The sequence below is a fragment of the Dipodomys merriami genome, unplaced genomic scaffold (genome assembly GCF_024711535.1).
Source record: "Dipodomys merriami isolate MVZ:Mamm:240054 unplaced genomic scaffold, mDipMer1.0.p SCAF_8, whole genome shotgun sequence".
Lineage (NCBI taxonomy): Eukaryota > Metazoa > Chordata > Mammalia > Rodentia > Heteromyidae > Dipodomys > Dipodomys merriami.
In genome coordinates, this window is record NW_027206401.1 from 32,026,764 (window position 1) to 32,043,071 (window position 16,308).

The following is a 16,308-nucleotide window of genomic DNA, read 5'->3' on the forward strand; positions in this document are numbered from 1 at the left end:
GGACCATGCTCCTGAGGCATAGTAGGATCAACCTCTTCTGGGACACTGAGGCAGGAGTTATCACTAATGCTGTGTTAAATACTGCCAAATCACTTGTAATATTAATGTCTTTATTGTAAGCAACACTTCTCAATATTTAATTTCCCTTTAAATAAGCTAAGGTGTTGGGGGCCAGAGCAATTTGACTCTCTAACTGAACAACTGATGTTAGATTCTTGTCTTATGTGCAGGACTAACTCCAAGTAGCTATCTGGATGCCTTCATGTCAGGTGGATGCTTTGAGTCTTCCATGGATAGCTTGAGGAGGCCATGAAGCTACCTTGCAATTGCAGTTACCTTGCAGCTATGCCTGTTACAAATAGCTTGCTTGCAACTAAACCTTTTGCCATCACAAGACCTGATAAACTCTAGATGTCCCTGCAATCATTTTTACCCAGGCCAGAGGAAAGCACTTGCCCTGGTGGCCCAGCAGAAGGCCTGTGATTGATGCAAATACGGGCCTTCATTTGCATGAAGGTCTTCTGCGATTGGTACAAACACAGTCCTTAATTTGCATGAAATTCTGCTATGAAAGTTGCAAACACCCTTGGCATGTCTCCTTTCTGGTTTTATAAGAAGGCTTACTTTGTGAGCTAGCTAGGAAATACACTCCTACATCATTTAGGACCCCCCCCCAAAAAAAGGGTTCTTTCATGTGATTTTTTCTTGCTTCGTTTTGATCTTTATCATTAGCAGAGCTACTGCACTGCTAACATGAAGAGAGGATAACAGAAAAAGAAGCAAAAAGGTAGCAGCAGCTAAGGTGGTGATGATGAAGGCAGTGGCAGAGGAAGCAGCAGCAACAAGAGCTGTAGTGATAAGAAGGCACTGAAAAGTTTCAGAAAGCAAGCAGGGCAGAAATGATGGGGAGCAGAGAAGAGGAGCCAGTGAGGGCTGTAAGGTTGCAGAACCCAAGGCCTGTATGAAAGCTGTAACAATTAGAAAGTACCACCTGCTATTACCTGCTGCTGTCTGCTGCTGCCACTCTATTCTTCTAGATGCTGAGGATTATAATAGCTGCCAAGTGACAGGCCACTGGTAGTTAAACCCTAGAATGATAGGCCTCCAACCCGAGTGTCTAGTACCATAAAGCTCTGGCTTCTAAAGCCTGGATTAGTAGGCCCTTGCGGCTCAAGGCATGAGGCCATAGGCCTTTGGATCCCCGAGTCGAGGCCTTGGGCACTCAAGGGCCCAGCACTGCTGGCACTGGACTGAAAGTGCTTCTCACTTACCCATGATTTCTATCCCTGTAGAGAAAAAGCCTCCCTCCCCTGCCAAGTCAGCTGACTGATAGGACTCCCAGGCCGAAGTTGCTGCGTATAGAGAATGTGCTTGGTCTACAGAAAGCCAATATTGGAGGCAGAAGTTGAGGGCCAAAGACATCCTCTAATATGAGGATCCTCAGAAACACGCACACATGCACTCATGTGAGTGCACGCACACCCAGATGATCGTGCCTATGAGTAATATTTTATCATCATAGCCAAGTATGAGTAAGGAGACAAGCCTCTTGGTCACTGCCCTTGGTTTCTGGGCTGGAAAGGGGGAGAAGGGAAGCCAGGAGCAGAGCCATCTTTTCCTGGCTCTGCTCTCAGCTGGGGGTTCCTTGTGGAGCTCTGTTGACTGCTCCTGGCATCTGTAGTGCCTTCGTGTGGCCATGCTCAGCTTAGCAGGCTGAGAGGGGGAGGAGGAGGCGCTGAGGCGCCTTGACTACCTGGATGTCCTGCTGCTTCCGCAGCCTCCCGCTGTCCGCCTGGGCCTTGGCCAGGGCCTGCCGGAGAGCCAGCAGTTGTTGACGAAGTAAACCCACTTCTTGTTCTGCCATGAGCTTGATGCGCAAACACTCTTTTTTACTTTGAATAGATTCCTGTAAAGAGTTCAAGCACAGGAAGGTAGGAAATGACTTTCTGTTCTGTAGTCTTAGTTTCACAAGTAATATCCAAACTCCTTCATCATACATCTTTCTTTAAAGCTTCCTGTAGCCTATAGGATGGAGCTCTTGCTGGGCTAGTAATTAAGAATACAGTGACAGATCAGACTTTCAGAAACAGTAAATGGTTTCCAAACACTAACAATATATGCTTTGCTTTCACTTTTTTTTGAGGGGATTGTTTATTGTCTATTATACCCATATATATATATATGTATATATGTATATATGTATATATGTATATATGTATATATGTAGGCATGCTTTCAGTTTTCTTTAAAGCAGATTTCCCACCTATTTTGTTACTTCTTTTCCCTCAGATTATCATGCCTAAAATCCCCAAATAGTCAATCATCTGACAAAGAAACCTTAAGCTCTTGGTAAATCTCTCTTTCATCTTTTCACTTCCCTTGTGTTCCATTCTCTGATCTGTTCTCCCAGGCTCTGACATTGCCTAGTGCCATAAAAAAAATGGTCAACTGTGAGATTCTTCAGTGAGGCTGGCCCTGCCACCTGCCACCAGTGTGGCAGCTGCGTTCAGCTCGGCTCAGGAGCATCTCTGGGGCTCTCTCTCATTCTCACCTTCTCTGCCCTGCTCAGCTGGCCCTGGAAGCGAGCCTGCTGCACAGCTAGCCGCCAGCGTTCCAGGCTCCTCAGTTTGCATACCAGCGCTGCCAGGTGCGCATTGTCCCGCTCTAAGGCCCACAGCTGCTCCTGCCAAGAAGGTTCAATTTCAGAGAAGGCCACCCCAATCCTTTTCCCAGGAAGATATACGTCAAAAGCCTGCTTTCCATGACTATGCAGTGAGCCTCAGTTCTGCTCACTTAAAAATATCTACTCCCTTAGAGGAGAAAGCAGTTGTAACACTCAATGAAACTTTCCTATGAAACTAGGAAAATTGTCAGGTTGGGTGAGGTTGGGAGGAATGGGGGAGAATAATGAGAGGGGTGATATTGATCAAGATGCATAAACTCATAAACTTACATATTGAAACCCCTTAAAGAAAATAAAAACAGATAGGGGTTGGTGGCTCACACCTATAATCTTAGCTACTCAGGAGGCTGAATTCTCAGGATCATGGCTTGAAGCTAGCCCAGGCAGGAAAGTCCATGAGACTCTTATCTCCAACAGCAAAAACGCTGGAAGTGGAGTTGTGGCCTAAGAGGTAGAGCACTAGCCTTGAACAAAGTAAGTCAGAGATAGCACCCAGTATCTGAGTTCAAGCCCCAGGACCAGCACAAAATAAAATAAAATTAAATTAAAATCATCTCCCCTATTACTTTCTCAGGGCAACCAAGCCTGGGTTGTTGGTTAATCAGGTAAACAGTGGGCCAAATGCTGGGATGAGCCACTGATATCCCATTGCTAAATGAACTCACGTACTTTGGCTGGGCTTTCTTTTATTCCTTCTTCAGGCCTGGCAGAGCCCCATTTTTGCTTGAGCTCCTTCATATTGGCAATCCCTTCTGTTCTCACTTCTCTGATGAGCTCACACACTTTCTGGATCAAATTAAGCTGATTCTCATCCAGCTTCTCCTGCAAATTGCAGACTCAGGTCAAGCAAGTATGACAGGGCTGGGTGGTGTGAAGGGCAGTGGAGGAAGAGCTATTTTGCCTACCATTTGAAAGCAATGTCACATTAAAATATCCTCCAACCAGGTTTTCCAAGAAGTATTACATGGGATTCACCGAGTGAGCCTTGAGAATTGTCTTTAATCCATTGGGCCTCATCACTTGGCCACGTGCACATCCTTGAGCGTGCTTTGATTGGCAGCCCCAAGGTGAGTAGAACAGGGAGGACAGTGGATCAAATAGTAGGAGGTCGCAGAGAAAACCTGCTGATTGAATTGCCCCCCTGGGCAGGGTTACTTGGGAAAGTTGAACTGAGGGCTTTTACTGCCAGGTTGACTCAGAGCAGAATCAGTCCAGACAATACCCCATAGATGAGCTACTACCCAGGAGCTCCACGAAATGCAGGTAAGTGGAGGAAGGAATCAGGCAGGCTGTCTTCCTATTTAGATTCCAGCAGAAATGTTCTGTTTTGAATGGCTCATGGCTTACAATGAGACAGCTGCTGTCTCAGTGCTATGAATTGTGTTTCCTCCCAAATTTACATATTGAGACCTTGACTCCCTGTATGACAGTGTCTGGAGATAGAAGATCTTTAGGAAGTAACTAAGGTTAAAATACGGTCACAGGGGCAAGTTCCTATTCTAATCAGATGGTGGCATGGTAATAAGAAAACCACAAAAAGGCATCTTTCTCTTTTCTCTGCCATGTGAGGACACTGGAGAAAGGAAGCCACCTGCAAATCAGAAAGAGAGGCCTTACAAAAAACACACTGTGCTGCCACCTGGTCCCCAACTTCCAGCTTCTAGAACTGTGAGAAAATGAATTTCTGTTGTGTAAACCACTTAGTCTATGGCATTTTGCTATGGTAGTCTGAGAAGATAAAGACATCCTGGGAGTACCCTTTCATCTCTAAATCAATTCCTCAGAAAAGAGGCAGGGGGGTAGCTGGGCAGTTGGCCACACAGTAGAAGCTTCACCATCTTCTTGAGACCTTGGAGTAGGACAGGGAATCTCTAATTTGGAAGGCTTAATGGAACTACTTCTGCTTGGAGAATTCAAGTCAAGAAACCAAGCCAGAGCTAAAAGAAACCCAAGGCATTTCTCAATAATTGCCCACTTAGAAGATTGCTCCACAAATTTCAGCCCTCACTCCTCATGTTCTCCTCCAGCACCAAGTCCAGAGCATTTTGTTTTGATCTTTTAATATTTTCAAGCACTTACACTTTGCAAGTACAAAGAAATATCTCTTATTTCTGCAATGATTAGGCCAAGACAGAACATTGGTGGTTAACAAAAACTCTAGAGACCATGCTAGAACCCCCAGGGAGGTATAAATAGATGAGAGCCCAAGTTGGGCTGGCTTTGGGGTGCATCAATAGCAAAGGAGGTGCAGGACTTGGGGAACTGTAGTCTTGTAAGGAAGTCTCTATTTCAGGGCAGCTGAACCAAGCTCCCACATACATCGGTTTGAGGCATGAGGCATCATCTATCTTCCAGTTGCTCAGACATCTAAAGAAAATGACTGGCTTCCACAGTGTGTAGCATAAGGGAACTTGTCACTCCCATTCTAAGGTGGCTGTTGGTTAACAGGTCAACAGCTCCCTGATATAGGATGTAAAAGGCTGAAGGATGTGTTAGAGTTGGAAAAAAAAATCACGGAAAGCTGTTTCAGGTCCAGTGCGCTCTCAGGAGGTGGTACTGCCTACTCCACTGGAGTTTGGCAGAGCCTGGGAGCACCAGGCTGGTTCACTTGAGTGGTGGGGGATTTGGAGTAGAATGGCCCCCTCCCAACAACTACCAGATGGCAAGTGTGGGCAACTAGCAATAGAGTGTGAAAATAAACAGCTACAGTGTCCAGTGTCAGACACGAGAGAATAATGTCAACCCACTGCAAACTGTTTCTCTCTCTCTCTCAAGCAAAAACTTACAGCTGGAAAATTCTTGGGCCAAGTGCCATCTGTCACTAATTCAGCCATAGTTCTGAGAAGGCCACTGACAGGGGACACTTACTTTTATGTGTAAACAGGTCATAAACAAAGCTTGGACCAATGATTCGTACTCTTCTTGGACTTCTTTTCGACTCTGCTTTCTGAGATTCACATTCTCTTCTTCCAAGTCTGTGAGTTGGGCTCTCAGAGCAGTGATTTCCATGATCATGTCATGACTGAGCTCTGCAACCTAGCAACAGAAATACATGTATGAAAAACAATGTGGGAACTCCCAACCGCAACTGTAAAGTAGTTCCTTATAGATGACGATCAAATCTGCCCTTCTTTTAGACTCTAATGATGAAAATGAATATCTTGCTGCACAAATGTGGGCCAAAGAGTCTCGGGTTGGTTCGAAGCTTCCAGAACAGTTGCAAAACTGTTCTAGATGAGATGAAGAGCACATGATGAGTGGTCACAGAAGAAATGCTATTTAAGCACTTTTCAGTTGAAAGCAATTCAACTGTCTTCGCGTCTATCTCCCAACTGGCTTTCCTTAACACATCAGCCCTAATACCATTCCATTTTGGAATGTATTTAAATTGACCTTAAAAGAAAGGAAACAACTGTCACAAAATTCTCTCAAATTACAACAAACACCTCCAAACAATACAAAATAACAAAAACACCCCTCTCAAAAGGAAAGAAAAACCCTCAAGAAAAAATGGCTCTAAGAAGGATTGTTTACAAGAAGTAAAAGTGTATTACTTGGGTATTTCTGAATGGACTATTAATGATGGGATTATTACAGAGGACTCAAGTGAACGATGTTCAGAAGTCCCACTTTGTGTGTGTGTGTGTGTGTGTGTGTGTGTGTGTGTGTGTGTGTGTGTGTGTGTGTGTGTGTGTGTGTGTGTGTGTGTGTGTGTGTGTGTGTGTGTGTGTGTGCTGGTCCTAAGGCTTGAACTCATGGCGTGGGCACTGGCCCTGAGATATTTTGCTCAAAGCAAGTAGTCTTCCACTTAAACCAAAGCTCCACTTCTAGCTTTTTGGTGGTAAATTGGAGGTAAAACTCTCATGAACTTTCCTGTCTGGGCTGGTTTTGAACTATGATCCCCAGATCTCAGCCTCCTGAGTAGCGAGGATTACAGGCATAAGCCACTGGTGCCCAGCTTCTGGAAGTCCCACTTCTGATGAACTCTGAGAGGATGGAGGTAAGAATGGAGAAGAAAGCCTTTTTAGTAATTGACCTACCTGACCAGCATGGTCTTCGGGTGGAACTGGACTTCTTTGTAGCACCTCTAATTCCTGAGGAGAAAGCAGGACACAATCGAACTCAAACATTTGTTCCTCTAAACATATTTCAGTTCAATACAACACATATCCCAAACCTGCTTGTGTAAACAAAGCCTCGATCCTGAGATCCACAGGTCCCATCTGAAATGGAGACTATGCTTATCTTCAGGGTTTCTAGCACAACATCAACCACAACTTGCACTTCCAGGTTTCCACACAGAGACAGAACCCAGTTATGGAGATAAGCCAACACGCAGGCAAATCCAAGGCTCATCATTGGATTTTTTTTGGCTAGTCTTTGCAAGATATGCCTTTTGTCAGATGTAAATTAATATTATACAGAGCAGCTGATGAAATCTATTTCAAAACAGTGCATCACCTAGAACAGGAGGAGAGACTCTTGGATCCTACCAGTGGGATCTCCTTTTAAGGAGGTCTCATAATAAACCCTGGTTTATTTGCTAGATCGGCAGCTTTGTGTTTGTTAAGAGAGGGAAGATCTTCTATGTATCTTCCTCAGCAAAGAGGTCCAGCCTACCTGTTGGTGACCTCTTGCATTGCCCACTGGACCCTTCTAGAACACACAAGTGAGTACTGTTGAGGCCTTAGGCTCTGCAACAGCATATTACAACACAAGAACATAAACCAAGGGGAAGAGAAATTTGGAGTATCTTTCTTCCTCAGTTCTTGCATAGGAATGGATTCCTTTATCACCCCTGCTTAGCTTTTTTTCCCTTCTGCCCTTATGAGTGACTCCTGGCCTCTCTCCTCCCCCTCTGCAGTTCCTTTCTCTCTGGACATGTACCTGCTCCTTCTGGCATAGCTTTTGCATGACATGCTGCAATACATGCTCATAACACATGGAGTAGGTCTCAAAGTTGCTGCGCTCTCTTGCCATCACATCACAACCCAGGGAAAGGAGGCAGGTCTCCAGGTGGTCTCTCCTGAAGGTGATCTGAAAGGGCAGGGGCATCATTGTCAGCAGCTCCAGCAGGATTCCTGGCAGCCTCACCACACTAGAGCTCGGTGCTGTCCTGGCGCGTATACTGGCTTTCATTTCATCTCTTGCAGTACAACATTGGCTCTGGTCTTGCAGTCATTCCTAGCTCTGCTCAGAACATTTGCAGGGCCAGAGCACAAATGGAGATTTGCCTATCATATGTCTAAATGCTTAAAGCTTATAAACCAATTTTTAAAAGACCTATTAAAATGTAATGTTTCAAACTGTGGTGCATGGAAGGCCAGATTTAAAATTATTATTCAGAGATGATTCTGAGTTCTATGCTTAAATCTGGGGAGAGCTCTCTCCCAAGTTTACATCATGATCCCCCCTTCTCTTAACCTCTGGCTTCACATCCTGTCATGAGGGCTCCCACATGCTGTGGGTGACAGAACTCCACCCACTCTTCCTCACAGCTTTCCTCCAGCCACCTCCACACATCATAGGTGTGCTCATCCAAGTAAAGTCTATGCTCATTCTGAAGAAGATTACAGGAAGGAGGCCCTTGGAGACCTTGCACTTGGAGAACTCCAGGAGTGTGATCCAGAAAGAAGGCTAGGCCTTGAGTGGACAAGTCCCTGTGACTGAGGGGATTTCTTATCTTGCAGGTAGAGGCAGGACTTCAGGAGGGCCAGAGAGAGGCTCTCTGAGAGACAGGAATGTGGTAGTGGGCCCTCTCTCAGTTCTAAAGACTAGAAGACACACTTCCTCAACACTTCCATTTGCTCTCTCTGGACTGGATATGCCCTTTGGAGAGGTAGCCCTTAAGGAACAGAGGAACAGTCTACCTACCTGCCTTTGGAGAGAGACAGGAGATAGTTTGTAGGAGGTAGGAGGTAGGACAGAGCTACCCCATCAGGTCATTGAAACTCAAATCACAGTACTTGTGCAAACAGATGGATAGTCTTTATATTTTTCCAGCAAAAATTGATATATGTTTATTAACGAGGAAAGATACAACATCTAATCAGGTGAAAAAAGGTGTAGTCAATAATCTTACTTTATAAATAAAGAGTACATGAATAGAAAAAAGGTTATGAATAAAGTGTGGGGAAGAAATATGCCAACATAGTAAAAGAGGTCATCCATGAGCAGTGAGATTCCGAGTGTATTTTCTAAAACATCATTGTTTTGGTTTAAATAGGAAACATCCCCCAGAGGCTCCTATGTTGAATTTTGGGTCCCAAGCAGATGGTGTTATTTTAGGATGAGGTGGTGGAAATTTTGGAGGTAGTACCTAGCTGGAGGAAGTGAGTCACTGGGGGTGTGCCTATGTCTTTGAGGATTTTATCTAGTCTCCATTTCTCTTTCTGCTTCCTGTCCATCTTGAGATGAAGAAGCTTCTGTTACAGTGATGATCTGCTCAAGAATATGGGACCAAGAAACCATGCATTGAACTCTGAAGCCATGAGCTCAAATAAATCTCTCCTTCAAGTAATTCTCTCAGGTATTTCGGTTATAGTTACACAAAAGCAAATAATACAGGAAATTGGTAGCAGAGAAATAGAACTGTTGTTGTGACGAACAGATCATATGGTTCTTAAGCCTTTAGAAATCATTTTTGGAAGGACTTCGGGAGAGTTTGGAGAATTGTCCTGGAGAAAACCTAGAAGGTGGTAAGCTGAGCTTAATGGGCAATTCTGGTGGGAGCTTGGAAGACCAAAATGTTTGACAGCAATGTGGTGGTCAGTTAATGACTGTGCTTATAACCATTGAACAGGAACTGTTACTGGGAACTGGACTAAAAGCCATTTAAGTTACAGATTTTGTGAGAGGCTGAATTTTAAAGTAATGGACTAATTAACAAATTTCAAGACAGCACAGCCTTTAGTCTATGGTGTGGATATTGTTGGCTGCTTTTATCCAGGTTTACAGAGAGATTAGGGAACAAAAAACAGAAGAAAAAAGATTCAAAAGAAGTGTAGTTTGGCTGGAAAAAGAACTTTACAGTGCAGACTAGGAGGGCATGCTTGTTCAAAAGATTAGTGACATTAAAAAGAAATCAACTAGTTTGTACCAGGACAATAAAAAAGGGTGCCTTGAGGGTATCAGCCAGCCCTCCCCCACATCAGGATTTAGCAGGTAAGGTTATTATTCATTTGAAAGGCTTTTCTTTGAGCAGAGAGATCCAGAACAACTTGCAACTATTGGGCTGCCTAGGAAAGTGCCCAGCTGCAGCCTTCGCCCCAGGGGGCTGATGACTGACCAAGCTGCTGGCAGACCTTGGTATCAGTCATACCATGCTAGTTTTGTGGGCATGAAGAACGCAAAATGTTTTGGGGTCATGGAGTTTTCTACACATTTCAAATGAAGGCTTGGGAGACCAGACAATGTTACAGGGTGGAAGTTCCTGCAGGAAGTTCATGGAGAGGGTGAAGCATGACACTTTGAGAGAATCAAAGTGGCAAAAGAGACTGTAGGATGTTAGAGATGCTAAGAAAGTGGAATATCAGTCCAGGACAGCTAAAGATGATGAGTACAGGCCTGAGGGCTTCAAAAATTGGGCACAAAAATTGCCAGACATTAGCTGGGCTCAGGTGGCTCACACCTGTAATCCTAGCTACTCAGGAAGCTGAGATCTGAGGATTGCGGTTCAGAGCCACTCTGGGCAGGAAAGTCCATGAGACTCTTATCTGCAATTAACCACCAGAAAACTGGAAGTGGCACTGTGGCTCAAATGGTAGAACACTTGAATTGGACTTAAGAGCTCAGGGACAGCACCCAGGCCCAGAGTTCAAGCCCCATGATGGACCAAAAAAAAGAAAATTGCTAGACACAGAGATAAATAGGACTTACTGTTTTCCCTGATGTCTTTTGAATTTACTTTATTTCCATTTGTCCAGTCTGTACCTCATTCCTCCCTTTTGTGATGGGAATGTTTATGCTGTGCCATAAGTATCGGTAAAGACTCTGGACTTAGGTTTTTGAACAATGTTGGAGCTGTTGAGACTTTGGAGACTCTTGGAAATGGACTAAAAACATTTTGTGTTATGAGACTTTGGAGCTCAGGGGTGGAATGTTATTGTTTGAATATCAAATGTCTCATAGCCTAAATCGTTAAACGCTTGGTCCTCAGCTGATGGTACTATTTTGGGTGGCAGTGAAAACTCTGGGAACTGGAAGAAGTGGGTCAACTGGGAGTGATCTTCTTTCCTTCCTTCCTTCCTTCCTTCCTTCCTTCCTTCCTTCCTTCCTTCCTTCCTTCCTTCCTTCCTTCCTTCCTTTCTCCCTTCCTCCCCCCTCCTTTTTCTCCCTTCCACCCTCTTCTCCCTCTCCCTACTGTGAAGTGAGCAGCCTTCTCTCCTACTTGTTTCCATTCCCATGATGGTCTAACTTAAATTCATATGGCCAAGAAAACATGAACTGTCTTTGAGCTAAAATAAATTCTTCTTGCCTTCAGTTCTTACATCAGATTATTCAGCACAAAAACCACAAAGCTAACATAATCATATTTCTACTTTATAATACAATCATAGCACACACATATCCTAGATAACTATTTAAATCAAATGCATGCATGAATTAACATTGTGTTATTTGAAAGTCTTCAATTATATCAGCATGATAGGATGCAATACTCCCCAACTTACTGTCCTTCCCTCAAGGGGACCCTTAGTGACTGAAATTAATGATTGGGACCTACCCCTCCCTAGGATACTAGGATAGTAGTTAAACAATATTAGAACACTGTTTGTTACATTGTTAAAGAACTGCTATATAAAAGGCTCTGTTGTATACACTCTTAAAAAGTGCTTTGACTCAACATAAGACCAATTGCTATGACTGCCACTTCTCCCCAGGTGGAAGGCACTTTTGGTCCAGTAGAACTGTGGTTAGTGCAAATATAATCCTTTATGTGCATAATGGATTATCTCATGATTGGAGCAAACAGGAGCACTATTGTGATTGGTATAGACACCTTTGTCCCTGCCCCCTTCTAGCTATATAAACAGTCACTTTGTGAGTAAATTCTTGCTGTTTTGCTGGTTTTATCAGGTCCCAATGAAGTCTTTTCAGTGCTCTTTGCTAGTTACATGAAGAAAAAGAAGAGAGAAGCAGTAAAAGTTCAGGAAGAAAGCTTTTCTGGGCAGCAGCAAAGCCAACAAGTTGAGAAGTTGAGTGGCCTAGACAAAACTGACAGGAGTGGGGGGGGGGGGATGGGCCGTGGCTGGCAGCAGAGCATACTGCTACCGGTCAGCATTTGTTAGTGTAGAACCTCCTCCCACTGTGGGGGCTATAGCACTTAGGGTACTGAACTTTGTGCCATGCGCTTAGCTGTTACATGCCTCAAGTGCAAACCCCAAGGTGTGTCTATTGTCTTAGTTGTTTAAGGCCTAGCACTGACTGTTACTACCCACCATCAGTCACTAAGTTGCCTGAAAATATCTAACAAGAGCCTGGAATAACTGGAGGAACTTTTCACCTACCTATGATTTCTATCTGGGTTGGGGAACAAAATCCCATCTAGCTGGTTTGTACCATGGGTGGGATAAGGCAGCGTAGGGAAAGCAGGGCACCCTGTTCCCATTATTCTGACAAATGAGCACCAGGACAGCCCTGTTTAGCTGCTGACACAGCGCATAGGGAACTCAAGACCTCTCTCCCAGAAGTTGACATCCTTGAGGAGAAAAGGACTCAGCCTTAGTAATGACAATGGAACTGTCTTGGTCTGACTGTAATGAAAGTCTGAAGCCAGGAGAAGTCACAAGACCATATGGAAGCCAGCAAGGGTGTGGCTAGTGACCTCACCCGAGCCCAGCTTTGAGCCAGCCACAGTGCCTCATTCTCTATGGTCCTGGGCATGGGTGCCTGGACATTGGCGTGCCCACAGAGCCCCCACTGGGTCTCTTTAGCAGGTCAGTCATGTCTCAAATGGACACCACCACAACCCTGCTGACAGCTGCACCATCACAGCCCTCTGCTCTCTTTTTAGCCAGCACTCTCTGGGTAGCTCTGTTGAGTCTTTAGAAAATGGAGATGGGCGGGGGGGTGTCTATGATCAGCTTAAGAATAGCACACAGGGCATGAAGGTGAAAATGGGGAGTGAACACAAACTGGGGAGAACACCAAGTTAACCTCATTTACTTTTCTAATGCTCTGCCTGAGCATCAGTGCTCGGCATGGAATGGGAAGTAAGTCTGAGGTGGGGCACATGGGATGTTGCGACTGCGAAGTGGGGGAAGGGCAGTGGGAGAGGCTCAGGCACTGGACCTTCCAGAAACAGCATTTGAAGTTATCTGAGCAATCTCTGCTGGAATACAGTGGTTTCCGTTGGCACGCTCTACGGAGCTCTCAGTAATCCACTCCTGCCTTACTGGTCACTGTAAATGCCACCTCTCCTTGTGTCAGAATGCAGTAGGAATGGGCTTCATTTGATCACTTTCCTTCCAAGGCTCTGGGTGGCATGAGAGCTGAAGTCAGCCCTTGGACCCAATTCTGTGCAGTGCACAACCCCATCCCCCTCTGGGAAGACGGTCACTATTGTTAAACCTGAACTCTGACAGGTAGTGCTGGCTGGAAGAGTGTCAGATTGCTCCACAGATTCTTCCAGAGAACCAGACTAGGGTGGAGCATGGCAGATGCCAGACCTTATTAAGATCCTGGTTCATGGTAGAGTCCCTATGCCAATTTGTTTACTCTAAGATCCAGACAGGCATTTGGGAATGCTTGTTTCTAAACCACTCAGCTTGCTGACAATAATTTCATAACTTTCCACTGATTCTGGGATAAAAGGCAGACCCTTGAGAATGGTACACAAGGCACTCAGCATCAAGTTTGTCCCCTTAGTATTCTTCCTTTTTTTCTGCTATGTTCCCTTCCTAGATCACCCTGCCTTCCCTCCCCTGCTTCCCTTCATCCAGTCAGCTCCTACTTATGCTTCAAGATTTGGCCCACACACAAAGTCTTCCAGGAAGCATGGGTGGGTCCCCCTTCTCTGAGCTCACTCTGTGCCCAGTGCCTGCTCTCGCAAAGCACTCATTCCTTTTCTGGACATTGCTGATTCACCCAACTGTCTCCACAAGTTCTTTGGAGGCAGGGATCTTGCCTCTTGCCTTTACATCTCTAATAAAAGAGCTTGAAAAGTAGGAAATCTGCAAATGTTTATTTGCTGAATGACTAGAAGATTCTTGGCATATAAATGGCAATGGTTCTGGAATTCACAAAATAGGTTATTATAGTTAATTTGCAATATATGGTACAAAATCAGGGAGAGATACTAGAATGACTATGAAAAGCTGGTGTTCTAGAAATTGGAGATAGAAGCAAAGATCATAAGAAGCCTGCATGGGTTCCAGAAAAGTAGATGGGATTAACTTTGTGTTCTCAGGAAAGTAAGCAGATATAGTACCCCTGATTTTCAGCAGGACATGGAGAAGGAAAGCCAGGAGGGCCTGGGCTGAGTGGCCATGCAAGCTGGATGAGCTTCTGGCCTCTGGAAAGCTGAGCAGGAAGATGTAAAGCATGGGCTTGGGGGCTGTGCTCTCACCACTGCTACTAGTGACTTAAACAAAGATACTGAGGGAAGATTGACCTTAACTTGAAATGTGGAAAAAGCACATTGGATAACAATAATCCAGCTCTCAAGAGGTCTACAAAGGACTGGGACTATGGCTCCAATGGTAGAACATGTGCCTGACAAGCGCAAGGCTTTGTCTGTGTTCAAACTCTAATGACACTCAGAACCAAAGCAAACAACAACCAAAAAGAGGCCTAAAGGTGGACCAAACTTAGTAAGAACAAAGCTGTTAGTAATGGCAGTGGTGGGTTTCAGGTGACAGCTGGATGAGTCAGCTATGGCACAGCTGCCAAACCCAGCACATTCATAGGCATTAATCCAAGTGAAACATCCAAGGACACTTTGCTGCCAAACTACCTTGAAGGTAAAGAAGGCTAACCCGGGTGGGAAGGATGCTGCTACAGAATGTGGAAGCAAATGGAGATGGCTTAGTCTGCAGAAAGGAGGGCAGCTAAGTGAGGTCAAGAGGTACTTGTGCAGTTGACCCTGCTCAGAGGCTCTGGGTGAAGAGCTCTCCACTCCATTTTCCATTCCATGTGTCCTGCAGTGGAGCACCATCTGAAGGAGAGTGAACAATGTGTGATCTACCACCCAGAGGGGCATCTGCTTTCTATTCCAGAATAGACGACTTGTAATGTACAGCCTTTGCCCACACTAGTGATCCTCTATTGAGCTTTTCTGATTGAATTGCCTCAGACATCTGAAAGCTTGTTTTTAAGGGTTAGACTGAGATCTGTGGTGTCTTGGGGACACAAAGGATCCATGATGGAAATGGATATGAGAGGCAGAATCTAGGATAGTTTTCCACTCCCTACAGATGACAAGAAGAGGCCAGCAGCCTACAGGGCCACCGACAATGGAGGGGTCCAGTATACAGCAGTCCTGTGATAATGGCATGGATGACACCTATCCCTTCAAGTGTTCTCTGAATCTCAGAGATTGAGTTATATTTAATATGGGTCTGCCTTGCCTATGAATGCCCACATTTCTTTTCTATAAGGTCTTATTCCCAGTCAGGTGTGGTATCAGACCTGTAATCCCAGCACTTAGGAGGCAGAGGATGGAAGATGGAGATAAGAAATCAGTCTAGCTACATAGTTTAAGTCCAGCTTGAGTTATATAGTGAGACCCTGTCTCAAAAATTAAAACAACGGGGCTGAGAAGGTGGCTCAGTGGTAGAGCGCTTGCCTTGCATGCCTGAGGCCCTGGGTTCGATTCCTCAGTAACACATAAGCAAAAAGCCAGAAGTGGTGCTGTGGCTCAAGTGGTAGAGCACTAGCCTTGAGCTGAAGAGCTGAGGGACAGTGCCCAGGCCCAGAGTTCAGGCCCCACGACCAGACCCCCCCCCAAAAAAAAGAGTTAAAAAATTAAAACAACAACAACAAAACAGTCTTCAAGGTGGGGAGAGAGGGGATGAGCTGAAGCTGAGTCACAAAATTATTGTTTTGTATTACAGGAAAAAATAAATAACATAAATGTGTCATTTGAACTATAATAAAAATGGAATCACATGGAATTTGTCCTTTCATGTCTGGTTCATTTTACTTGGTATATGTCTTCAAGGTTCACCTATGTTGTAGCTGTGTTAGCATTTCTTGTTTCTTAAGGCAGGCCACAGCAGTTTGCACAAACACTTCTGAGCGTGCCCAGTCCTAAACACCCTCTTCAACTCACAGATGCAACCACTTCATCCCAGAGCACAGTGCACAGTGTCATGTTCGTGTGAAAGTAAACAAATATATGTAAGTCATTAAGCTCTGAGGAAAATATATTCCCAGCCAAGCCTGGGAAGTCTCTACCTCATCATTAAGAACTGACCTATTTGTTATAAAAGTGAAGAACATTTTCCAAAATTTAGAATAATACAAATTTGGAGACAGCAATGTGTTTTTTTAAATGAGCAGAGTTTTCCAGGAGAGTTAAACCTTTTGTAATTGTGTTTGTTGTTGTTTGAGAAAGAGTTTACTATGTAACTTAGGCTGGCCTCAAACTCAAATCCTGCCTCTACATTCTGAGGGCTGGGATT

The 16,308-nt window shown here is 44.6% G+C and overlaps 1 protein-coding gene across 1 annotated transcript in view; it reads right to left on the reverse strand.

Annotated features, from left to right (window-relative positions):
• Window positions 1–16,308, reverse strand: part of LOC138818976 (uncharacterized) — a 147,308-nt gene that overhangs the window by 11,505 nt on the left and 119,495 nt on the right. The window contains exons 38-43 of the mRNA XM_070010136.1: window positions 7,571–7,720; window positions 6,724–6,777; window positions 5,552–5,719; window positions 3,353–3,505; window positions 2,552–2,683; window positions 1,754–1,906 (exon numbers count right to left, since the gene is read on the reverse strand). Of these exons, the coding sequence (XP_069866237.1) occupies window positions 1,754–1,906; window positions 2,552–2,683; window positions 3,353–3,505; window positions 5,552–5,719; window positions 6,724–6,777; window positions 7,571–7,720 (810 nt within the window). The remainder of the gene's footprint in view (window positions 1–1,753; window positions 1,907–2,551; window positions 2,684–3,352; window positions 3,506–5,551; window positions 5,720–6,723; window positions 6,778–7,570; window positions 7,721–16,308) is intronic.